The 25,221-nt window shown below is 45.0% G+C and overlaps 1 protein-coding gene across 1 annotated transcript; it reads right to left on the reverse strand.

Annotated features, from left to right (window-relative positions):
• Positions 1–2,132: 2,132 nt before the first annotated feature.
• Positions 2,133–25,160, reverse strand: MYBBP1A (MYB binding protein (P160) 1a; the record flags this gene model as incomplete). Its single annotated transcript, XM_010078431.1, has 22 exons — positions 2,133–2,201; positions 4,020–4,151; positions 6,484–6,595; positions 7,805–7,939; positions 8,763–8,920; positions 9,982–10,146; positions 10,868–11,008; positions 11,683–11,772; positions 12,499–12,650; positions 13,718–13,805; positions 14,213–14,321; positions 14,895–15,098; positions 15,878–16,003; positions 16,620–16,727; positions 17,671–17,960; positions 20,478–20,595; positions 21,445–21,612; positions 21,890–22,080; positions 23,138–23,245; positions 23,676–23,750; positions 24,118–24,201; positions 25,065–25,160. Coding segments are annotated over 22 exons (2,919 nt in total), but the record flags the coding sequence as incomplete, so codon positions are not given.
• Between the last annotated feature and the right edge of the window lie 61 nt (positions 25,161–25,221).

Consider the following 25,221-nt stretch of genomic DNA (forward strand, 5'->3'; position numbering starts at 1 on the left):
GCTGAGAGGAGAGAGGGAACAGACCTCCTACCTCCATGCTGCTTTCACGAACACCCCCACCTTACATCCTCATCATGAACCGCTTTTCTTTTTGTTCAGAACTACCTAAAAGCCCACCCTGAAGGTTCATTCGCTTCTCCTGCCCCCTTGGGAAGGGCCTCCCCCGGGCCAGCTGGGACAGTGGCCAGCAGCCCTGTGGGGCCAGAGCCCCAGGGTTCATTACCAGGCCAACACGAGACACCTGGGCAGAGCTGTGAGCCTCCACCTCCCCGTGCCCAGCACGGCTCTCCTCACCCAGCACAGCCCTGAGGAGTCCCAGCCAAAGGGATGTGCAATGCCAAGAAGTCAAAAATCACAGTGGGATTAGCTGTTCATACAGACGCAGCAGGCACGGCCAGAACAACCAGCATTAATAACAGGAGTGTTAGAAGGGGAATTAAGCCTCACGTCTCTGGGACTAAGCTGGTTTAATGATCAGAGGCCAATATGCAGGGGCTGAAAATGGGAAACTACTCCACTTGCCTCTCAGCCTTCAGGGCTGGCCAAATTCAGGGTATCAGCAGAGCTTTGGTGTCTTCAGGACTCTCAGTTCAAACAGCACTTTTGGTAGCTGAGTCCCTCCACCTCACCGCCCCCTGAGGCTGCCAGGAGCTGCAGAGACTCCAGAAAAGTTATCACAACATCACTTTGCACATAAACCCACCTCGCTTGCCCTCTACCTTACCCCCAAGGATACCACCAAAGCACAACTGCATTGAGACTCAATGTGACAATTTAATCAAAAGCCTGGCAAATTGGACATTTGATGAAGGGAAGACAGAATTCCTGAGAAGAAAGCAGTCTGCAAAAAACATCAAGCTGCAACTCCAAACTCCACAGGCTTTACACAGCTCACTCTCCATGCTGCCTTTGTTTACACAGTAGTAGATCCATGTGCTCTACCCAGTCTCCCACACACAGCGCACCGCACGTCCTCCCCTACTCATCCCACCCACAGATAAACAGGCTCGGAAACAAAGCTGGAGCAGACAGCTGTGGAAGCCCTGAAAGAAGGACAATGCTGTTCCCTGTGGGGAAGCAAAGACACTCACATAAATGAAGCTGTCTGCTTGGGGCACTGCTCTTAGTCTCTTGAGGACAGGATCAAGTGTGTGCCTTATAATTAGGTATTTGTGTAACACATCCTTATTTCTACCCACTGAAATTACTAATAGCTTAGTTAACTCTCCCTATTTTTGTTTAAATCAGAGTCATTCCTGTTGGGTAAAAGAGCCTGAAATGCAATTCACACTGACAATGTAAAGCAGCCTTACTGTAAACACATACCTGGCCCTTCACACCCCTTCCAATGATCAGAAACAACAGAAAGGTCAACCTAGGATGCACTTCTGCAGGGGACAGAGGCATGTTACAGCTAGAGGGTGGGAAAGTTTGAGACAGTGCTACTGGCCTAAAGGAATTTTGGTTATTAATTGCATCAAAGGCACCCTCACTGCAGCACGCTGCAGTGAAATCCAGACAGGCCTCGTTCCCTCCTCACGCAACAGGGCGCTGTGCAGTCACCCTGCCATGTTTATTGATAAGGCTCCAAGAGTTTTGTGTTAGTCAGGCACATGCAACCAACCATCAAAAATCGGATCTATAGTACAGGTGGTTTTAAACTAGACACAGAAGCACACGGCCTAGAAAATGCAGGGCAGCTGGCAAGGCGCAGAACAGGCTCCAGAAGCTAACCTCAAGTTAGCATCAGGAGGAGACAAGGATTACAACACGCTGCATTAATACAGAGGAACATTTTAACAATATGAAAGTAATCAAGGACTAAGTGACTGAAGGCAGCCCCTACAACCATCAGGCCTCAACCCTGAAAGCTGCAGGCAGTTTTTAAAGGAGATGTTACCAAAGAACCCCCGTGACTCCAAATACCTAAGGTACTTCCACAACTTCAGGCACACACCTGAAGCAGTAAAGCAGTAGTTGCAAAAGCTCTCCCTCCAGGAAGCCCACTTCTCAAAATCGCACAGCCCTAAAGGCAGCAATAAGCACATTAAGCACCATCTGAACTGCCATGATTAAGTGACTTCTCAGATTGACTGTTTAATACAGCTTTGTTTGTTTGCTTTCCTTCTTACCTGCTGATGTTGCCTGGCTCCCGCTGTGATAGACTTGACAAGAGTATCTACTAATGGCTTACACATGATCTGCAACAAAGAAAGACCCCGTCTCTTATTAGTGGTTGGCTGACAGGTTTATTTTTCAAGCAAAACAGTCTGTATTTTACACAGCTTCTTGAGTCGGAAGAAAATACCACAAGAAAATTGCCCAGAGATCAGCAACAGCTTATTTGAAAATTAACAGCTTTGCTCACACCAGCCCTGAGCAAAATCTAGATCATGATGAAGTCAGCAGCAAAACCCTTAACTTGGAAAAATAATGCAAAGATTTCACCTCCTGTGTTCTGCCTGGTTCTTGATTTAAGTCTGCATCTGCCTGACACTTTATGTAGGCAGTCCACTTTGCAGAGAAGAACAGTCCCAGAGGCAAAGGAGAACATGCTGAGTTCGGCTGGAGATGACGTTCTCTGACGTGACCTTGGGAAAAGATCTGAACCCATGTGCTAAAGGGGCCAGAAACAACTGTGGCAGGAGGAAAGCCTCCCTGGAGACAGATGATCTTAAAATTGTCCCCTGCAACAAGTCTTGATCAAAACAACCTTTCTACAGGGGCAATTATCAGCAAAGCTTGACAAACCTCTCTTCTGGCCTAATCCACCAATTTCTATGTTCATAGGCAATATATTTCCAAACTGAGGGGCATGAGGAATCCAGACACAAGGAATAAGAAAGCATCTGGTTTGCAACTACTTTCCTGGCATACCTCTAACGTCCTCTATCAGGCACTGGCAGGTCTGGCCCTGGCAAAGCACGGTCAGCACTCTGCTGCACAGTTCACTGGCACATTGTGCAGATGGTTATTCCAACCACACCACCCAAAATGGCTTCTTTTTGAGGTAAGACGACTACTAAAAGAACAGATAGCTCTCACAAGTGGGCAAAGCCCAGCTTTAAACAGGCTAGTATCTATGTATATCATTACCTTTGTTTTATAAAAGGGATGAGCTTCAAGATTTAAAAAAAAAACCCCACATTTCTGCAAGGAACAGTCACATGGAATCCACAGGCTCTAGAAACCTGCAGGTGGGATCTTAAGCTTGCTGTCCACATGGGCAGCACACAATCCTTCTCTCCCCCTATTTCACTAATTTATGTAGGTGGCATTGTGGGCTGGTGTCCTAAGAAACCTGATACGCAAAAGAACTCTCTCCTGGATGGATTTCCTCAGAGTCTGAAAGCCTCTTCCCCCAGTTACACAAGCCTCTGTCTCCTCCCACCCTCCCATCAGACATCAATCCCACAAGGTTGCAGCCCTTCAGAAAGGGCTTCTGGCAACTCTTTCTACCTCACTCTGACCTAGAAATCCCTGTAGAACTGTATGACATTCAGACTCAAGGTTTGTTTCTTAAAAAATGGCTGTCCTCATCATGGAGACCAGCTCCAGGTGCAGGTCAAGTTTGCAAGAAATACCTCAAACATTTCAGACACTGACACTGTCTGAACATCCAGCTTGCAGATTAGATTCCAATTAGGCTCTACGCTCTAAGCCTCCTTGGAAGAAAACTGAGAAATGGAGCCTGCAGGCAAAGCAAAGCTGCACAGGAGCTACCTTAGCTGTTTAAATAAGCTGGCACCTTCTGCCTTTGTGCAAACCTTGCTCATCCACATTGTCTTCAAGACAGGTAAAAAAATCATACCTTCCTAGGCTATGCTTTAAAGAGCAACCACAAACCGATCCAAACCACAAATGAGACCCTGGCCTTATGTAGTGTTGCTATCAAAACACACAGTACTAAGAGTCCGAGCAGGTGAATAAAGTCTGCAATAAAGTGGAGAGGTTTCTCTCCCTACTTTCCCCATTTGGAGCCATCAATGACAACGCACCACGCAGTCAGCAACACTTACCGGGAAGCGTCTGAAGAGATCATTGAACATGGAGCTTGTAAGGGCACTGTTCCGTTTAGTCAAGAACTGTGTCAGTGCTTGCCGATATAGTACAGTCACCCTGTCCATATCCAAACAACCTGTGCTCAAAAGCTATAGGGAAAAAGCAGAACAAAATTTCCAGTGAAATGCGAGGATGAATCACTGGCAATGCAGTCATTCATTCTGACCAGGGCACACATATTTTTCCGGCTCCTAGATATTCTTGGGGAGTTTATATGGCACAGGCCTACGAGATACAACACAGAACCATGAAGAAACAACAAAGTGGGCCCCAAATGTGCTCTCCCAAGTACTGAGAGGTGTATGACCATGTTAGTGAAGGCCAGCACAGCTTTCTAGGAGGACTACACACATTGCATGTTGTGTGGTGTGGGGGCTGTATTTCTGGGTTTGTGGGGACCATGTCTAACACCTATTAGGTTCACAGAGCGCTCTCAGACCATCTGGCAGCAGCCGTGCTGTGCACATGGTATTTTTTGCTGTAGAGCTATCTGAATGCGTAGATATTAGCGTATGTAGAGATCTAGATCTCCATACACTTAGCAGCTACGTCCAGGATTTCCCAGCAGACAAGCCCTAGCTCTGCTCAGGGATCCAGCAATCCCAGAACTCTGTAAATGCTCTGATATCCCCCTCTCGTGGGGAACGAGAAACGCAGACATGCAGCAACCAGCTGAGCCCTGCACGGGCCATACGGATCTAAACAACACGGGGGTGAATGAAGAGCGAAGCACGGAGCATCGCATCCCAACATTCCTGACTCTTCCCATACTGCCAGGGAAGCACAGGTGTCTGGGAAGAAAGTAAAATTAAGGCCCAGGAGGTCAAAGCTATGATCTTCACAATAGTGGATGAACCTCTGCCAAAGCACTTTTTCATGGCCCCATAGCAAGTTAAAGCCATGTTAATGTTGTGTCCCATCCTCAGGTCGATCTCCCAGTGCTACTGCAGCTGAACACAGGCTAGAGTGGAACAGGGGACATGGATCTTGAAATGCAAGATCCCAGTTTCCTAGTGAAGTGTCTACACTCAAAACTTGTTTGACATACACATCTGCAGGGAAAAAAAATTATTACTCCTCCTATGCAGTTGTTTACTGTAAAAAAATTTCTCCTGTCATAACAGGGTTTTCCCTAAATTTGGCCACTGCATCACAGGGGCTGCTCTAGCTCCACTTTGCTGCTTACTGCAAAGCTCCAGATTACACTCACAAAGCACTGCTCACTGGAAACACATCACACCTTTGTCCCTGGCTCCCCACTGCAAAACCTTCCCAGCCTCAACACAATGTCAGCACCAGCAGCATCGCACAAACTGAACTGTGTCACTGCCCTCAAATCAGCAACTCACTTCAGCTGCTGGCTGTGTCCTTGGCTGGCCAAAACCACAGCTCTGTTCCGGCAGGAATTCACAGCTTCCCTTCCCTGTGAAGCTGCACAAGGATGCTGTGAAGCGTGTCTCACTCTAGCCTCAACGTCAAGTATGTTGTTTATATTCCCCACAGATCTCCCACTTTGCTTTTCTTTCCAGAAAGGCCCAGCACAGAACAAAAGCTGCTTGTATTAACACTCTCAGTCCCTCACTAAGCCTTAGAAACATTGGCTATCTTTTCAGCCACTAGTAATACCTCAGTGTTTGCAATTTCGAGGCCCTCCTTTGTCATGAGGTAGCCCTGTTTATTCTCCTCCCCCACACAATGTCAACAGGATTAAGACACTATTTCCTGCACCCAATTTGAGAGGTTCAGAGGCAAGTATCAGGCCAGCTGATGAAACTACCTGCTAGGTTTCTAGTGGAGGTGACTGGGATGGGCTGCCCAGTTCATAGGGTCACCAAATTCAGAGACCTGTGAAATTCAGCAGACAGTAGGTAAAAAGGAACCAGATACTAAGTGTCTCCAAGTAATAGACACTGACAGCACAACCCGATGAAGGGTTTCCCTGCAAACAACTACCACTGGAATCAGGGCTGCTCCACACTCTTCACCCTGAGATAACTCAGCCCACACCTCAGAGATAGGAGTTCACTCTCATCCACCGCTGTCCTGTGCCTCCCTGCTCCTCAGCACCCACAAAGAAAAGAACTCAAGAGTAACTGTCAAGAGGTTGTCAAGAGGTTGACAATGGAAAAAACAGCGAATCAGCCAGAACAGCATAAATATACATCAGGCTTCTTAGGCAATTACCCTGGATCCACTGCACATCAGCAGCCCCTGATGGCTATGGGCAAGCAGGCACTGCAAAAGCAGGGGGTGAGGACCAGAAGGAGATGGGGAATGTGACAGCTTTACGTAAATCACGTAGACAAGTATCTGCAGGCAGCAGGAACAGTGAGACTGAACAAGCAAAGCCCACTCAGCAAAATGGAATAATGCAACTTCACTGGCAAAAAACACCGCCTCAAGAGCAGCCTGCTGTCTTACCTGGCTAGCCTGCGGGATGGCGTTGCTCTGTTTCTCTGGCAGAGGGGTAAGTGGTGTTGGTGACTTATCAGACACGTTTCCTTTCAACACTTTGAGCAGGTATAATGAGGCACTAAAAAAAAAAAAGGAAAAGGGGAGAACATAGCAGTTACCACAGTGTCACAGCGCCACTGCAAACCACCTGAGGGCAGAGGCCCAGTGATGCAGGCAGCTTATTCCATACCAAGGGGGGTAACCAAGGAGTCCAAGGTAGTCCCTTCTCTCAGCCTAACCCACTCCTGCCAGACCTAAAGACAAATAAAACTTAGGACGCTGCATCATTTCATTATCTGTCACCGCAGTCAGATATCCCCACTAACAGCCTGGTTTCCTCAAACTCATGCTGCTTGCTATCAGTTTTGCCTAGCACTGATTGAGGATTTCTGCATTTGCCCGGGATTTCAGAGCCTGCACAACTCAGCCAGCACTGCACTGCAGCCCTCTCAGCCCAGGCTGCTGCATGCCTGGAGAATTCAGGCAGAACAACTCAGAGAGCATGCAGACACGCTGCTGCTTTTGTGAAATGCTGCATTCACTGGGCACGGCTCTGCCAGGAAGCTGTCAAGGAGCCACAAAGCACACAGAGCAAGCCCCGCACTGTCAGATTCATCCACAGCCACGGGCCAGGCGTGCTGCAGATGGCACCGGGCTGATCACACAACATGGACCCACTGCATACTGAGCTGTGTTGAGAAATCCCAGACGGCGTATGAAAGTCTGAAACTGCCTCCAAGTCACAAGAGAGCCTACTGGTAAATGACACTCCCATTTACACCAGGAAACAGCAAGATTACCCATTTCCTAACAAACACACAAGTGGCTTATCCTAATTCACCTGTATCACTGGCAAAGGAGTGAATATTGGTACATACAGTCAGGACCCACAATCATTATTGTCCTCATTGTGCTATCGTAGATACAGGAAACCAGAGTATTTACAGAATGATAATTTCCGATGGGCTATACACTCATCCCCGCACTGAATCACACACAGTTCATTACTTCCCGATTAAGCCTCAAGGAAGCACTTCCCACCACCATCAGCAAAGCTGCACCAGACCATTCCTGTTTCACAGAGCCCATAGAAGATGATCACCAAAAAACAGTTTGGAAATGTTTCAGACTGCCGGAGTAACTGACTAGGCCTCATGTAAGACACAAATGCTGGCACCCAGCCCTCATCAAGTCTCTTGCTTCTCTGAACTGTTTTAACGTGCAACACTATGCCTGCTTACAGATAAGCCCACAGCACAGAGTAGAAACGCTCCTTTTTAACACTCACCTGAAATAATAGAGAGCCACTGAAGAGTCAGTGTGCTTGCAGGCTTTTTTCACAAGCCTCTCCACAAAAGCGTGCAAATCTTCTTGCAGGGCATCCACTCTCTTGCAGTACTGCTTAGTTCGGCACAATGAGTTCCTGAAAGAGCATTAAACACAAACCCAAAGCCATTAGCTACAGAAAGAGCTCTGGGGAGCAGATGGTTATGAACCTTTGTCACTGGGCTCAGAGAAACACATAAACAAAACCAGTGCTAGCAGGGGGCAGCAGAAGAGGCAGTCATTGCTGTGGCACAAGGGTGAGGAGACTTACTGCTCTTCGCTTTCTAGCAGCTATTTAGGCATCAGAGTCAACTTCCCTCCAGAGCTCACACCAAGGGACCTGGCTGCCCCAAACCCTGTTACTGTGGAACTGCTTCTCAACAGGGGTTAGCGAGCAGCACTGACAATGCTTTAGAGCCGAGCGGAGGATGTCAGGGAGTGGGGAACAGTGGACACAGCATGTCACACAGCACGCATTACGTCTGTCTAGCTTGTATCATGCCTCACTTCTGGCCGTGAACAGAGAGAATTTGCACTCTGCCTGTCTCAATAATAACTTGGTGGGAGTTTCGCTCCAGCTACAGCAGCAACGCTGTAAGCCTAGGGAGTTGTTGACTTGTAGGTCAGAGGCCTGTGGAGATATTCAGTGACACGGCACCATGCCTGCAATGCCCATGTTTGTTCTTAAGGCTTCCATCTGCAGACAGGTTTGGCACTTGAAGTCCCTTAGGCGAGAAAACCTAAATCCTAATTTCCTTCCTGCAGGTTGTGCACGTGTGGTGCTGGTAACATTATTCTGCATAACCTATAAGCACAGCAATTGTCTTCAATCTTAGAAAGATCAACTTCTGGGATTCAACCAACCCCACTGGTGTCTATCAAAAGCCATTGCCTGTTACCTAGGGACTAAGAACACTTACTTGAAGATATTGGCTGTTTTCTGGAGGAAGTCAACCTCCTGCTTGTCAGAGTCTGAGCTCATGCACTGTTCAATCACCCGAAGCAGGGGCTCAATAATGTCAAACACCAAGGGGTTCTCTGACTGCTTAGTCAGGAACGCTTCAACCAGATCCAGCACCTGCAAACACAGAGTTACTGATGTGAGAACTAATGCAGACAGGGCAATATGATGGATCCATCCATAGCTGCTCCTTCAGACTGGAATGCGCTACACAGCAGCTGGAGGCAGCTGAAGAAAACTATTTGAAGCTGAGATCTGTACACCTTCTGCTATCATTTGTACTGCTACGGCATGAGAAACTGAAAATTAAAAATTTGAAACTGCAGCTTAAAGGCTGCCTGTTGACTTCAGCCTATTCTGTGCAGTGACACCATTTAGAAACAGCAGTTATGAGAATCACTGCCACCTGGCCAGACCTGCAGTCACTATACCTTGGCACATATCTCTGTTAGCACCACTGACCGATGGCTCCCCCCCCGCAAATCTTCCTTGACTTCCAGCCAGTGCACTAGCACGAAACCAGACTCTTACTCCAATTTTACATTGGAGTGAAAATGCAGTAAAGTCAATGGCTCGCCACACCATTCAGCCTTCATCTTGGCCAATCTGACACCAGACATTTCTATACATGAGCGGCTGGAGCTGTCCCTGGATGCTCGAATATCCCGGCTAGTCCATGCTGACACCGGGTGGCCTGTAATCAGTATTGCAGTCACACATAGCCAGGGAACGTTAACCATAATCCCCCTGATCTTATCAGCGTAACAAGCTAAAAAAAAAAAACTACGCTACAAACTTTCCAGAGGGATTTTATGCATGTCACACTAAGGCACATCAAGCTTGTCCAGTGTACAAAAAATCAACCAGCACCTACCTTCAGGTAGGTGTGGGGAAGGATCCAATAAACTGAAGCATTTCAGACCAGCAAATGGAAACCATGGTTCAGCACAGTCCTGTTTTTTGTTTTGAAGTAGGCATGTGAAGCCCCCACTCACTGACCCTGATCTTGCTGTGCCAGGTGCTGTACAAAGCCAGAACAATCCAGTCCCACCCTCCAGGAGCTTATGACATACACAGGTGTCCAAGCTGTTTAGTGCTAAGTAACTCATGGCACGCAGTAGGCTACAACTAACGTGCCAGTAAGCCAGACACCTTCACACCAAACACTTGTCTCCCACCTTAATCTTGAAATCCCTCCGTAGGATCTTCTCTTTCCGCATCCTGTCTTTCTCATCCTTCTTCGCCTGGATCCGTTTCTGCTGCTCCGCAAAAAGGGCTGAGATGTTCTTGTCAAGAGCCATCATAGCCTCATCATCCAACTCTTCATCACTCTCATCACCTTTCTTTTGTTTTTAGAATGCAAAAATGACATATCATTTCATGTATGTCAAAAAGAGAACCACAGCCAAGAGCAGACGCACAATCACAGTAGGGATGTAGCTCCCTCTAGACCCAGAATAGCAACATGGGGAGGGAAAGCAGATGCTCAGATCAATGAGAAATCTAGCTCACATTTCCTGTCAGGTAGTCCTCACTGCACAGTACTAACACGCAGAGCTAGAGGATGGGGAGAGGAGAGAGGCCGAGGTTTCCACACTGACTCCCTCTGTGCTGTTGCTCCTTCAATGAAGAGGTTTATATGTTGTTATGTCTGCAGCCTTCACAGGAATCATTAAACCACACTCCATTGCTGCTACAAGCAGCCTCCAGAGTGGCCTGCAGGGACCACACTCCTCCAGCCAGGCCAGCCAATACAGGCACCATGTAACAGGATTTCAGGGCTTTAGTTCACATCAATCTTATTCCTTACAGGGAGGAATACAAGCTGTATCAGGCTAAACTGGACAAGCTAAAGCACCCAAGACACACCAACAACAAATAAAAAATCAAGTGACTTATTCCCACAGCTTGCTTTGAAGATCTTGACCTCCTGCTTCAAATGTCATATAAAGATGACTGCCACGGTTACCGCCGCAGGGGCTCAGGCAGGATATGGGTATTAGATAATCTTTCACCACCCCAAACCTCCTGGTATCTGCATCAAGGTAGGCAGTGAAAACATACCAAAGCCTTCCCTGCTTGGAGAACATTCCTCAGCTGACTGCGAAAATCCTCATCAACTTCTTCATTCCTTTCCTCATCTCCACTGTCATTCTCTTCCTCAGTGTCGTCTTCATCTGAGGAGTCCTCACTTTCTTCTTCATCCTGAGGAAGAGAAGTTCATCTCCTGCCCCCACCATTCTTCAAGCCCTACTTAATTCTCAGGTGTGCCACTGTCCAGAAGCAAAAACTCAAGACTCCCCTCATCCCACCACCTTGCTTCCAGCCCTCAGATTCAAGTAAAGACACCTCAGATACGGAGATACTGGGCCTTCACAAGAGCTAAAAGTAGAACATAACACAGACTTCTCTGTCATACTGAATGAGTATCAAAGAGAAGCTGCCAAGGAACATCTGAAGTAACAGCCCCCATCTGACTCTCCTTTCTGCTAATGCTTTGTGACTGGAAACTCTGCAGTTCTTAAAACCCGAGATCTTGAATTGAGATGGCTGTGCATCACAGCAACGAGTCTGTGGCGGCAAACAGGAGAGGTCCGTGCTAATTTCAGGATGCAGTCACTTCTCCTCAGAAAGTCATCTACTCAAACACCCACACCTATAACAGCATTTTCCTTCAAGGCCAAGAGACCAATAAACACAGACTTCCAACAAGCCATCTGTGTGTTGCTCTTTTAAAATAAAACTTAACAGAGCAACAGCCATTTTACTCAAGACAGAGAAATGCAATTAAGGTCCGTTACCACAGATCAGGAGAAACACCACTTTTAAACAGTGAAGGTCTGAAGAGTATTTGTCACCGGCATTGGCATGTCACTTACCATGTCCTGTGCAGATTTGACCTTTTTGTTCGATTCTTCCATCACAACAACAGCACTTTCTTCATTTTGCTCTTGGTACGGGTCAAGAACCTGCAAAAAAGAGGGAACTGTGTTTTTTCAGTGTTTTGCTTGGACACATTTCTTGTGTACAACAGACAGGAATTCTGGCACGGTAAGCCAGCTGAATACTGAAATAGTAATTAAAGGCATTCAACTTTCTGGCTTATAGTATCATGTTTGTTAATATGCTAAGTTCCTTCTATAAGTAACAAAAAAGGTTGAGAAAACTAAGAGGCTGGTGAAATAACACATTTTGTTTTCTTACAAATGAAATACCAGGTTTATCACATAAAGTACCTCTCAGCACATCTTTGTAATCCACATATTGCTGTCTCAGAAGACACCCCCTTACTCAGTGGTATGGCCAATTCAGATTTTCAGTGTCACTTATTTTTAGCATCTCTATGCTTAGCCTTTCTAGAAAAAAGAAGTTGTTACCATTGATATTCACATACAAAATCTACCAGCTATATAAATGACCATGGAATTTCTTCAGCTACCAAAGAATACAGCTTCAAATTAGTAGATCTCAGGCTCCTATTAAAAAAACCTAAACAAAAAAACCTAAACAAAACAAAACAACAAAAAAAAAACCCCACACAAAACCCAACACCTCCTCTCTAAAAGCTACATTTAAAATTCAGTAGCACACATTGTCAGACATTTTCTAAATCAAAGAGGCTTTTACTTAATCCCAAAATAGAGACATGCATAAGACAAGCTAACAGTACAAGGCCCTACTAGTGCCTCACTTACATCCAGAATCAGCTGCAAGCCCCTCTTGGTCAGACTAGGGCATATCCGTACAAACACACTCTTGGAAATCCGACGTATGAGGAGGCTGGGCTGGGCAAGGAGGGAGAGAAGGATTTCCACCATCACCTCAACCCATCCTGGCTCTGCGTTGTCTGCACAGGAACATATAAACAATGACAGGAACGGGCAAAATCACTGCACTGGCACGTCAATAAGAGACTAGAAAAATTCACCAAGGAAACATAGATAGTCCTTCTAGCTGACTATCAGAAGTACTCATTCAGCAACACAGACCAGAAATAATCAAGTGTGAAGCTAAAGATTGTAGCGGTATTGGAAGGCTACTAACTGTAGGGAGAAATATGCTTGACATTATCTTCAGGCCATTGCAAAGCCTCACCAGGTAACAAAACCTACTATTCATCAAATCGTTACTTGGTTTAGCTGCTGTGCAAATCATGCGATGCCTACTTGGCCATGCTAAAGCAACCAGCAGCTAGTCAGCAAACGCACAGACATTTCATAGTGTTTCCAACTAAATCACGAGTCACAGCAGCCTATGGAAAGTGCTGACATCTGAAACTGGTCCAAAAGCTGAGGAATCCCACCATAGACTTACAGCTTTTCTTCTCACAGTGCCCTCAAATTTACACAGAGATTCAAGGAGAACAACAAGACCACGGTTAGAGACAAAGTCAAAAGACCAAACCAAGTTCTCTCCTGGTCAAGTTACAGCCCAGCTCTGCAGGCCCTAAACGAGGACTAGTGTAGCTCAGCAAACAGGACACATGCAGTTTGTCCAGAACTTGAGCTCTGAAAATATCAAACTTCAGGTCTGTCAGCTCTTAGGAGAGCCCACAGCTTTGCCGGACAGATACCACCACTTCAGGCAAGCTCTTGGCCAGAACAAGGACTCGAAAAAAGAGTGAACTCCCTTGGACACTGCTCATCTGAACAACAGCCAGCTCTGAACCCACCTATCCTTTAAGAGGCACACAGGAACACAACCCACTGAGGATGCGGACAGAGAGCTGCAGCAAGAGACAAGAGATTAGGAAGACAAGGAAAGAGAATGGAGGAGAGAGGATTCTTCTGGGGATAAGTGCATCAAGCCAGAACTGATGCAGACAGAGTGCTTCGCTAAAGCAGAACTGCCATCTTCCATCTTTCAACAGACCATTAACAACCCCACTCCATTTCTTTCTGTAGAAGGACTCACCAGTCTTTTTCTTCTTCGGTTCTTTGCTGAATGCCCTCTCTGTGCAGTTCAGAAGGTCACTCAGAACATCCATTGTTTCCAACGGATTCTGTTTGATCACAAGCAGACAGTAAACACCCTCTCTGAATTCCCCACTACCAACAGCAACAGAAGGAACATACCCCGAATCGAAGGGCCTCACTAAATAGGTACAGATATTAGAATCAGCTACTACAACCCCTTTGCAGACTAAAATATGAAACGAAGTAAAAATTGCTCTAGTCAGCAGCAAATCAAGGGCGAAAACACAATGTTCAGGCCAAGCTTTGCCCCTGTAAGTTGATGTTTACAGTCAGCATAAGAACCATAGTTCATTAACTGCCAGTTGCCCATTTTTAGAAGCCAGAGGCTGTGTAAAATTGGGTCTCTGAACACAAAGAAACTCTCCAGCTCAGTGTTCAGAAAGCCCAGCTATCAGCCCATTTTACACCACTCAAATAGCTTCAGAGGTCTTACCTTGAAAAGATGAATGGCCATTAAAAGCAGAAGTTGCTGGAAAGCAACGACTTTGGCATTGTCTGATTTATTTTCCTTCTTCTGCAGATTCTTCACAGACTGGAGTGTTCTGAAGAAATAAATCCTTTTGAGTCTTTGATAATTGCAACAGCAAATCCTTTCTTATGATCAGGCTAAAAACATGAGAAAAATCTATAGTATTACTTTCTGTACTTACAATTTAATTTATTGAATTTGGACATACACGTAGGATACAATCTTACCCCAACAATAGCATCTCATCTTCTGTGGCTTATAAAAACCTCTGCACTTGGGCACAGGCTAGATTCCTAAGGGACAGACCTTTACGGGAAAGCAAGCTCAGAAAAGAGCACCAGAAAAGAGTCACTGGGAAGTGAGTACAGGCATTATTAGGAGAAAAGATTATCAGAGTTATGATCATGTTTGAGCAAAAATAGGAAAGGACACGGCCACCTACACATAGTTAACACACAGAAAGAACAGGAAGAAAGGAATGGGGTGATGAGAAACAGAGAGGCATCCTGAAACCCAGTTGCAGGTGCAGAATGGTCAAAAGGGAGGAAACAGAACTGCCACTGCTGTGAAATGGCTCAGCTATGGCAGCCAAAACAACAGCACATGATTAGAGAATACAATTTCTCTCTTACTGGCCCAGTCTCACCTCTCCCAGGCATCCCTCTGTTCTTTGGTAAAAGGCTTCACAGCTTTGACATGCTCACTGGAGAGCAGTTTGTCGGCATACTCAACAAGGAGAAAGATCCACAGCTTCCCGTCTGCAGTCACACCGTGGATGTGCTTCTCCCTCAAGGCTGCAGCCTTTGCTGTATCCCCCAAAACAGTCAAGGTGTTTAAAGTCTGAAGTAACCTGCACAGAAAAACCACCAGCATATCAGAGGAACCAGATGGCCTTCTCACACTTTCCAAAATAATGCCCACTTGAAGAGCCCTCCCATCCCAGAGCACTGGTCACTCATTTCAACCCAGACTCACGTGGCCTAAGTTTCAACCCATGCATGTATCTAAGCACAGTAACGTATAGCTCATTGTCTTGGTGTCCCCAAGCACACCTGGTGCCAAGGACACTGATTATTATTCTCTGTTTTTTCCCATTCTGTGTCCCACCATGTCCTCTGCTTTCCTTCTATGGAGGTTGGAGCAGCAGCTTTGGCAATCACCTAAAAGCATCTATGATTACCAGCTCCACCTCTCTTAGTACAGGGAGGACTGCGGAACCACCAGCAGTTTGCAGGCAGAGCAGACAGAAAACCAACAGCAACATGCACAACCCACCACCTCTCTCTTGGGTCCTTCCACTTCTAGCTTGCAACAGAGGCAACGGAAATCTTACAAGAAAACAGTCTGAGCTCAACTCTACACCCACCTGATCATCACACACGTACTCAGCAGGGCTGCCATGTAAAATTATGTTTTTATTGGACAAAACTTAAGGATCTTTGGGAAATCCATCTAGGATCTCCTTAAAAAAAGCCATCCCCTGGTACTGGAGTGACATAAATGCTCCAATAGCTGCTCACAATCCCAAACCTCTTGCCCTGCTGTTCGCTTGCTGATTTTATCCTCAAGAAAAAAAAAAAAAAAAAAAGAAACATTTCCAAGCTTAAAGCACGCAAGAAAAATCCTTACCCAAAGAAGTAGTTTTCTGCCACTGAATGAGCCTCTTTATCTAGGGGCTCTGATGGAAGAACATTTGCCTCACGTATTTGGGAAGTTTTTTTCTTAGCCTCAAAGAAAGCATGGAAGAAGCAAAACCTAGAACGGACAGAAACAAGGACAAAAATTAAGAGCCAGCTTGATCAAAACAAAGCAAAACCAGGCCACGTGTGCAAACGAAATAATGCCACATATTCACCCCATTTTTATTCAAGGATGTCCAAGCACTGAGAAGAAGTCACTGTTTATGATAAGACCCTTTTCTCAACATACACAGGGTAAAGAAGAGAGAAGGATCCTCAGGACTTCACAAAAGTGAAGTGCCAACACTTGAGGCCACACAATACAATACTCAGACTGTCAGATTTGGATCATATTCTCCAAGATTTTTAAGCTGATAAATACGAAGGTCTGATGCAAAGATTAGAAGTAGTATCTTCAAGCAGTCTAGGTAGCAAGGAATCTAAAACTTACTGAAAATAAATGCGACTAAGGCAACTTTAAGTGCCTGAACTACTTATGACAAGAGTTTGTCCAAGTCTGCAGAAGTTATTTTGAAAACAGAACTTAGCCTCCCTAAATGATTTATGTTACGGAATATTTCCGCTACTGAATTTGCCTAGTGTCGTGGGGATAGCTTACTTGGAACATTGCTATAGAGCCAAACAGAATTATTTCAAGCACATGTGGCATTAAGTCTTTAAATTGTTCTCACCTGGAAATGTCCATCACAAGGCTCTCTTCTTTTTTCACTGGACTTTCAATTATGTTAGCAAGTCGGTGGATGATCCATTTTCTTAATCGAGTAATTTTATGCCGTGCCCTTTCAATAAGGAAGTGGACACAATCAGCAGTCTGAACACTAACCCGACATAAATGCAAACCACACACTCCACTGCAGTAAGAGGTGACTTTCAGATATTTAGAGGCTTTACACTAAAGATGGCAAAATTATGTAGTAAGAAAGCAGCAGGTACCTAAGAAGAGATATAATCTTCCCAAGTTTGCTATTTACGACGCAAAAGACAGCCTATTTACCCCACTGAGGTACTGCAGTTTACCAAAAAGCACTTCAAGAATTGCAGCAGTGCACCTGCAAACTCACTCTACTGACAAGTCACACACAGACGCGCTGTTTTAACAGCTTACATCTTCTTTGGAAGTGGCCCCTGCGAGTAACCCAGTACCCACATCACCAAGTCGTGGGTATGCAGCGAGCAGCAGCGCCAAGGAGGATAAACTTTCTCTTGGGAAGTTTTCCTAGATGGAAAGTGCTGCAAATGCCTGTCAAGGATATAAGTATTTACAGGCTGCTCTAGAGATGTGGAAGTGGGTGCTTTGCTGTGGGCCAAGGACATGAGAGCACTCAGGCCAGTTTAACAGTCAGATAAAAGGGACGCACAGCTCCTACAAAGACCTACAAAGTCTGTAGTGAAAAAGGAAGCCACTGGAAATTTTTGTCAAAGCAGCCATCAGGGCTAGAAAAAACAGGAGAAAAAGCTTCTTTGGTGATCCAGCCTGCTTTGGTCAGGCTGGCTGGTTCTCACCGTGTTTGGTCCTATCTGCAGAATTGAATTTTGCCCCAGAAAAAGTGTCACATGCTGGAGGTAAACCTTCTGGGACAGAGGAAATGCAACAGGTGACAATTGTCAGCTCATGGCAAGGGAACCAGCGAAGGTTGGCTGTCCAAACCAGACTTCACAGAGAGAGCTACTCTAACCACAAAACAGAAAGAGAAGAGGAAAGCGCATCATCTACACACTCACATGTTCACATTTTCCTGGTTCTGTTTTTGACGGTTGCTTGAGAAGTCTAAACAACAGTCAAAGTCTGGCCTGAGAAACATGTCTTTGAGCCAGCCAACGTATTTTTGCAATGCCACTGGCTGTAGGTGTCTGACTACCCTGGAGGAGCTGGCCAACACTGGATAGCCTTGATTGGTGAGAGTAGAGAAGCCGATCATCACTGTCAGCTGCCTCTCCGGGTCATCACAGCCGTTCAGAAACTCATCTATATACGCTTCCATCTCTGGAGCAAACTTAAATCGGTCTGGAAGCTAAAAAACATGGTCAAACAAGCAGGTTAGGAACCTCACACTAGTCCGAGTATCTTTACGAGTACGAATCACTTTACAGATTTGACTGCAGTAAGTAAATTAAAAGGTTAGGAACCTCACACTAGTCCGAGTACCTTTACGAGTACGAATCACCTTACAGATTTGACTGCAGTAAGTAAATTAAAGTCACATGCCTGAACATTTGTCACAAGGCTTGCAGTAGGTCATCAATTTCACCTCATGGTCTTCCTCACATAGTAGCAACCATGGTAAGCAACCACAGAATCCTGCCACGTACCAGCTTCAACCCTTTAATTTGCACCTTCCCCAACAGCCACGCTTCAGCAGCCTAGACCGCACGCTGGCCTCTGCAGCTCCTAGGCTGATCCGCTCTTATTCTGGGTGAAAGGCCAGGATGTCTTTCACACCATCTACCTTAGACTTTCCCTTGATTTGGAAACTCTCTCATGTCAATTTCGGTCTCATACAGCAGCCCTGCAGCCTGCTGACCTACAGTGGGAAGAACAAATCCCACCTCCTCTCCCTGGTGTCTCAGAAGCATCAGGCATTCTGAAAGAAGGGGAGTTGACACGTTTCACCTGAAAACCACATCCTGAGGTGTTGCTGTTTCGTGCTAAGTCCTATCCTCAGTCCTGCCACTGATCTGCAAGGCATACAGCAGGCAGGCTGCTGGCCCTGCAACACAGGCTAGCAGCATGCAGATGACGAGGACATGCCCCATCTCACCACATATCCCATTTCCTTATGTTCTTTCATAGCCCAGTGTTCAATCCCACTCATTTGTTCTGGAGAAAACCCAAAAGCTAACTGGAGAAACCTTGAAGGAGGCAAGCTGTGGCTTCATTCCAAAAAATGCAATGCAGCTTTCGTAAATTAATAAAACAATTTGTTTGGTATAGTGTCATGATCAATACAGGGACCTGTTGGGAGCAGAAACAGTAATGAAAGTCTAGGGAACACTGCTCTTTTAAATAAAGGGGCTATAAGTTCCTAGTTAACTACAAATGCATCCAATTCTAACATAAATACCCCCGCAAGTCATCTCACACAAAACACAATTTAGCAAGCTCCTGCTTCCACTGTCGGAGAACTCAGTATTTGTGCATCAGGATGAAAGCTGGGAGAAAAACACCTGCAGAGAATTGCTGTAAACAGGCTAATAACTCATAACAAGGGCTTCATCAATCATCTTTCAACAAAAGCAGCAGAGAATTGCTGTAAAGAGCCTAATAACTCATAACAGGGGCTTCATCAATCATCTTTCAACAAAAGCAAACCAAGTACAGTTGCTCCCTGCTGGTAAAAAAGCAGATTCAGGAAGATAACTGCTTGTAAATATTAGACTCAAGCTTTACCTAGTTCCATCTCCAACAACACCAGAATCGGTAAGAAAGTACAAGATAACAGTATTTGCTTTCCAAAGCAAACAATCCGCATCAACAAACAAAACAAACCCACAAAAACAACAGCAAAGTCAAACTCAGATCCTTCCTACTTCCTCACCATCAACAATATTAGGGGTTCCTCTTTCCATTTAGTCAACCATATTCACTGGTGTTGTACATTTCAGACAGGAATTAAATTTGCAATTTTTTTATGCACAAGAACACAACACAATTCACTGTGCAACAAGCAAGAAACAGGAAAACAACTAAGTCAGCGGACAAACTCTGGAGAAAGTTGGTCCACAGAGGGAGGCACACGGTAAGCATTCTTGCCAGAGCACACCCACACATCTATTGCTGCTTTGATACCAGAACAGAAGGACTGCAAAGTCCTATTCCTCCCAAGAGAGGACAAGGGGTTTTGGGCCCACATGAGGAGGTTTAGGATTATGTTACCACACAAAGCCAAGCCAAAGCCTGTTTTTACCAGTATTCCCCTTTTATTCTCCCTCCCTTTATTGCAGGGCTGTGTTGTTTGCTGGCTTCCCAGGAGGGAAGGAAGTAGTTCCAACATCCAATTCCCAAATAAAATTTGTGCTTAAACCTCAGATGCGCTTATTGAAACAAGCACTAACATAAATAAAAGCATGAGTTGTCCTTTTTTGTCTTTGCTTTCAAACGTTCATGCAACAGCCAGCACAATGACAGACAAAAAGGAGCTTCTGGACACGCAAAATCAAAAGGACTGGTAAAGGATGACATATGACACTGTCAATATGCCGAGCGCTGCCCTTCCTCTGCTTCCCCTCTCGTTAGAGCTTTCTCAGCAACATCAATGAAAGCAGGTGGGTCAGTGCTGAACTATCTCAAAACCCTTCAAACAAGTCTGAATGAAAATACACAAATAGGCAATGATGACTAAACGCAGTCTATACTCAGCCCACTGCAACCTGTGGTCATATAATCATCTTGCTTTTAGTAAGAGTCCAAGGTCTGAAATTACATAAACTTTTTTTATACAAGACGATGTGAAATTAGAAAGGGGGCAGAGATGACTTCTGCTTAGAACAGGGTCTTTAGCCCTGAGCACGAGTACTTTCAGAAGACCCACCTGAGTCGTCACCACATGTTCTCCATAGTGCTGCATCACCTTTCCTTTGAGAACCATCTGTAGCTGGTCCAGAGACAGCAAGGGAAGAGCACTGCCCAGCAACCGGTAGCACATGTAACTGGGTGGAAACAAAGAAGATTCCCTCAGGTAGAGGCACAGCAGTAAAGCCACATGCAAGGGTCAGAGAGAAGTGAGAAATTCATGGATCCTGCATTCAAAAATCCTATAGTCCAAAGATTTTCTTCTGACTAGCACAGCTGCTAAGATTTCTCCCTGTAGAAGGTCCTTCATTGTCTAGAAATAGATGAGTCCTCACCAGCAGTTCCTTCCTCAGTTCACTTTCTGGATCTCTTCACCCCAGATATTTATTTCCGCAGGCCAAATACAAAACTTACTTAGTTTTTGACCATTCAGATTTACCTAATCCAAGTAAAACAAGACTTGAACTGCTCAGGCCTGGGAAATTATTTCCTTTCACTGGGATACTCATGTAATATGTTAAGAAAATTTTTTGTAGGTGCACCTCTACAACTTTTAAGCTCCTGATCTAAAAAAGATTTAAGCCTGGCCACAGAATGCCTTTCTATGGTCCAAGTTAAATTATGCTCCCCCAAAATGCTCATGCATTTGTCTTACAGATTTTACAGCACTTTTATACAGCATGAGTCTCAACAGACAATTTAAATAATCCTAAAATCTACTATTAGACTTGGAAAAGGAGCTGAAATAGCTTTTACGATGTCAGTCACAGTCATATCCTACTTAAAAACACGGAGCATGACTCACTCCTGGATTTAGGCTCCCTACAAAGTTTCTCATGAATACCCAAACAATCAAAAGTGAATGTTCTCACATTGTTCATGAGAAACCATACGCTCCATCCTACCACAGGGCAGCAGTAGAAAGATTGGAGCAAAAAAGAGAAGGACCATACAGAAAACAACAAGCAACATATGTTAAAACAAACCTCACAGGTCCCGATTTCTCCTTCAGTAGCCCATTCTCCACACCTTCTTTCCAGAACAGTTCAAAGGCACCTTCCTTCAGTGAAACTTGTAGTAAATCAAACACTACGCTGGGCAATTTCTTGTCCTTCTTCTCAGACTTGGCAGCACTTTGCAGAAGCTCTACAAGTCTAGAAGAAAAAAGAAAATAATGCAAGAGATCTGGCCTGGAACGGGATTGCTGTTCAAGTCCATCCTGCTGAACATTTCCCGAGCGTGGCAGGCTATGCCTCTTGGGAGAAAGGACAGAGCTTTAATTCAGGAACCTGCGTAACAGTCAGCGCCTAGCCCTGAACAGCACCTGCAGCAGCAAATACCGGCAAATATCAGAATGAAAGCCACATTTCTCTCACTGCTAGCCAAGAGACCGAGAATGTTGCACTTAATGCTCCTTATTTAAGAAGTTACCTGGGAATATTTTTCTCATTTACAACAGTAGGTGAGCCAAACAGCTTCTTCAGATTTTTAGGTTTCAGAACACCGGGGAATTTCTGTATGCCCACAAGCAAAAGGTGCAGGTTCTCTGGAGATGTGAAGGCTGAAGCGAGGTCACTTTGCAAGATGCCAAACAGGACCTCCTCAAACACAGCTTCAGGAACCTAGACAGGAATGAAGGTGAGAACATATGAGAAATATCTGAGGGCATTTTACTAACTTGCTGTGTAGTATATTAAAATACCCACATTGTAGGGCATTTTACTAAACACTTGCAGTGTTCTGGAAACTTTAGAAATAGTCTTTTTGGTGACATAACCAAAATAAATAATTGATGTGTCCAGTACTGCCATACAGTCCCAGGTGTTTAACCATGTGGAGTAGGACAATATGTTGTCATCACACAGCAATTCTGGTCAACTGACTCCAGCTGCAACTGTTCTCTTGCTGTCCAACTGCTCCTGTCTGTACAGCTGTTCAGCCCAGAGAGGAGGAAACATTCTTGTATTAGCTTTTAATCATATTTTACAAAAAAAGTTACTTGTTCCAATAGGATTTGCTGCTGAACAGCTCTGTTCAATGGTTTTAGAGAAAACTGGATCCAACGTTCTCATCAATAAAATAAGAAAAGCACAAAAACGGCTTTAATTTGTATTTTTTAAAGATTGGATTCAAAATAAATTTAAGCCTAACATCGAGACTAAATGACATAGAACACTTCCATACAAAACATTATTTCATTTTTATTTAATGCTGTTAGTCTTCACACCTACAAACAACATCTACATAAAAGAAGGAAATAAACTCTCTTCTTTTACTACATACTCAGAGTTCCCTTACTCCATGTCCTTACATCCTTTCACTTCCAACAGCCCAAAGTTCAACCTTAGGCCCAGGCTTGATGCATTAAAAAAGGTTTTCTCTCCAAAGTTTCAGTATATTCTCTTCAAAACAGCAGAAGGTCTAATGTACCACACAAGCAAGTCAACTGAGAAAAAACAGACTACAGGTTTGTCCATGATGAAATCAGACTAAGCTAAACCAGAGCATCCTTCACAGAATAAAAGCATCTGCCCACGGACAATACCGAGAACAGCTCCCACAGTTTAAACTCACTCTTCCACACACCCCCTTTAACTTTCAACTATGAACAAACTAAGGAAAAAGTAGTCCCTGAAGCAAAGTTCTCCCTCCTCCACCCACCACGTGCTGTGGCTGTACCTCAGACATGATGTCAATCACAGTTTTGCGAGGGAGATCTCTGAGGTGTGCTTGGTGATGAGCCAGCTGCTGGAGAAGCTGGATGCTCTCCAGCAGAGCTTTCCGGTCCTAAAAAGAAAAGATAAGCCAAAACCAGAGGACATATCTGAAAGATTAGGCTGAAGGCTCAGGTAATAATCCCCTCTTGAGACCCTTAGGCCTAATTGTAACAAAAAACCCAAACAATTGCTTCCTGATAGGCAACTTGGCTTTTCCCAAAACTGTGTTTTCTGGCTGTATATGCCAGCTTCCTTCCAGGAGAGGCAGGAACCTCCTGTACTACCTGACACAGTTCTTACATCTAGTCAGGAACAGACATTTAAAAGGCACAAAAATTTTACATTATTTATGGATAATATAAAAGAAATGAACTAAACCTGATGCTTCAAGGCCCATCTCATTGACTAGTCAATGCCCCAGTCTTCCTCTCTGCATCCTCTCTCCAGTTCAGACAGCCCCAGAACCAGTGCTGACAGACAACACAACAGGGTAATGTTACCTTAACAAGCCGGCCAGACTGAAACAGGGCCATAACTCCAAAAAAGTTTCCAAAAGCAGCATTTCTCACAAGTTTCTGAAAAGAAAAAAAAAAAAAGGTTAAAAATCCACATTCAGCTACAGCTCTGATCAGTGGAACAAGACATCTGGAAGATCTAACCTTGAACACCCTGCCATGTGAGGGTACATACTGAAAAGCAACCCCCTGCACTATGTTTAAGAACTGTCCTAGATCATCCTTGTGTCACACTGATGAATCTCAGCTAAAACAGGCCAGATGACAATGTCATCAACATCCAACTTTTATAAATATTTCTTTTATTTCATTACCATAATTTGCCTTAGCAAGAACCCCAAAACTAGAGTATCCAGGCACCAAGCGTTCAAACAGAGAACAAGTAACTTAAACTAGCTGTTGGCCAACACTGCTGTGAGCCACTCACCTTTTTCACTTTTTCCAGATTGTGTTTTTCTTTTATCTGTTCCAGGACACTGCACATTGGAATTTCCTCAAAAGCCTGTAAAACCTGAGGGGATGGATGGAATAGCTCAGCTTGCAGTTCTTCCATTTTACAAAGTTTCACCAAGTTCAGCTGAAATAGAGCTGAACAGTTGCTCGGCATAGCAGATGTGCTGCTTTATTAGCCCAGAATAAAGACAACTAGATCAGTAAAAGATGTGTCAGAATAGGAACTAGTGTAGACATAAATATACCAGATAATATCTTTTTTTTTTTCACTATACATGACATAGCAGGATTAATAATGAGAACATTTTGCTGCAATTGTATGACCCTTTAACAGAAGCAACAAAACTTTTCATCATCGGCAAGGCCTGATCTAAGTGGGAAGAACCCAGGCTCTTCTGCATTATCAGTTTCTTCAGTGAGATGAGGTCAGATCCCACAGGTGATCCCAACTGCTGGGACTCTGAACTATGTTACAGATTCAAACAGCAGGGAGAAAAAAAAAATCTTTCAAGGGTATGTTTAAGGGTTGCCTTTTCAGATCCCCCACAAAAACATCCCAACACTGGGAGCAAGTCAATTTTAAGAAGTCACAATAGTTTTAAATGCAGCATATTTGAAAATTTGGACAACTTTCTCAAATTAAGGACAGTTTTTGAAGCAGGACTGAAGTCTGTAGCATGAGTGCAATACTGGTATGGCTTATACCTTTATAACCGTACTGTTTCTAAAACAGACTCACATCACTTAGAACCGCAGAGGTTTTTTATCCTCGCTGCAAGATCCTCCTCTACCATCTCCATGCAGAAGCTGCCAGAGAGGAGCCCTCCAGCCTCCTTCCAAACAGCAAAGTGGGACCTCAGGAATGGACTGGGGACAGCAAGGGGCCGCAGAGCGCTCTGCCCTGCTCTGGGACACACTAACCTGCGCCAGGGCCAAGCTGAAGCCGGGGCGGGCGGCCTCGCGGGTGGCTCCCAGTCCTTCCACCAGCCGCTTCAGGGCGTACTTCAGCTCATCGTCCTGCAAGAGAGACCCAGCTCCGGCGCTGCCCAGGCTGCCCTGAACGCAGCGGAGCCCCGGC

The sequence above is a fragment of the Pterocles gutturalis genome, unplaced genomic scaffold (assembly GCF_000699245.1).
Source record: "Pterocles gutturalis isolate BGI_N339 unplaced genomic scaffold, ASM69924v1 scaffold1033, whole genome shotgun sequence".
Taxonomy (NCBI): domain Eukaryota; kingdom Metazoa; phylum Chordata; class Aves; order Pterocliformes; family Pteroclidae; genus Pterocles; species Pterocles gutturalis.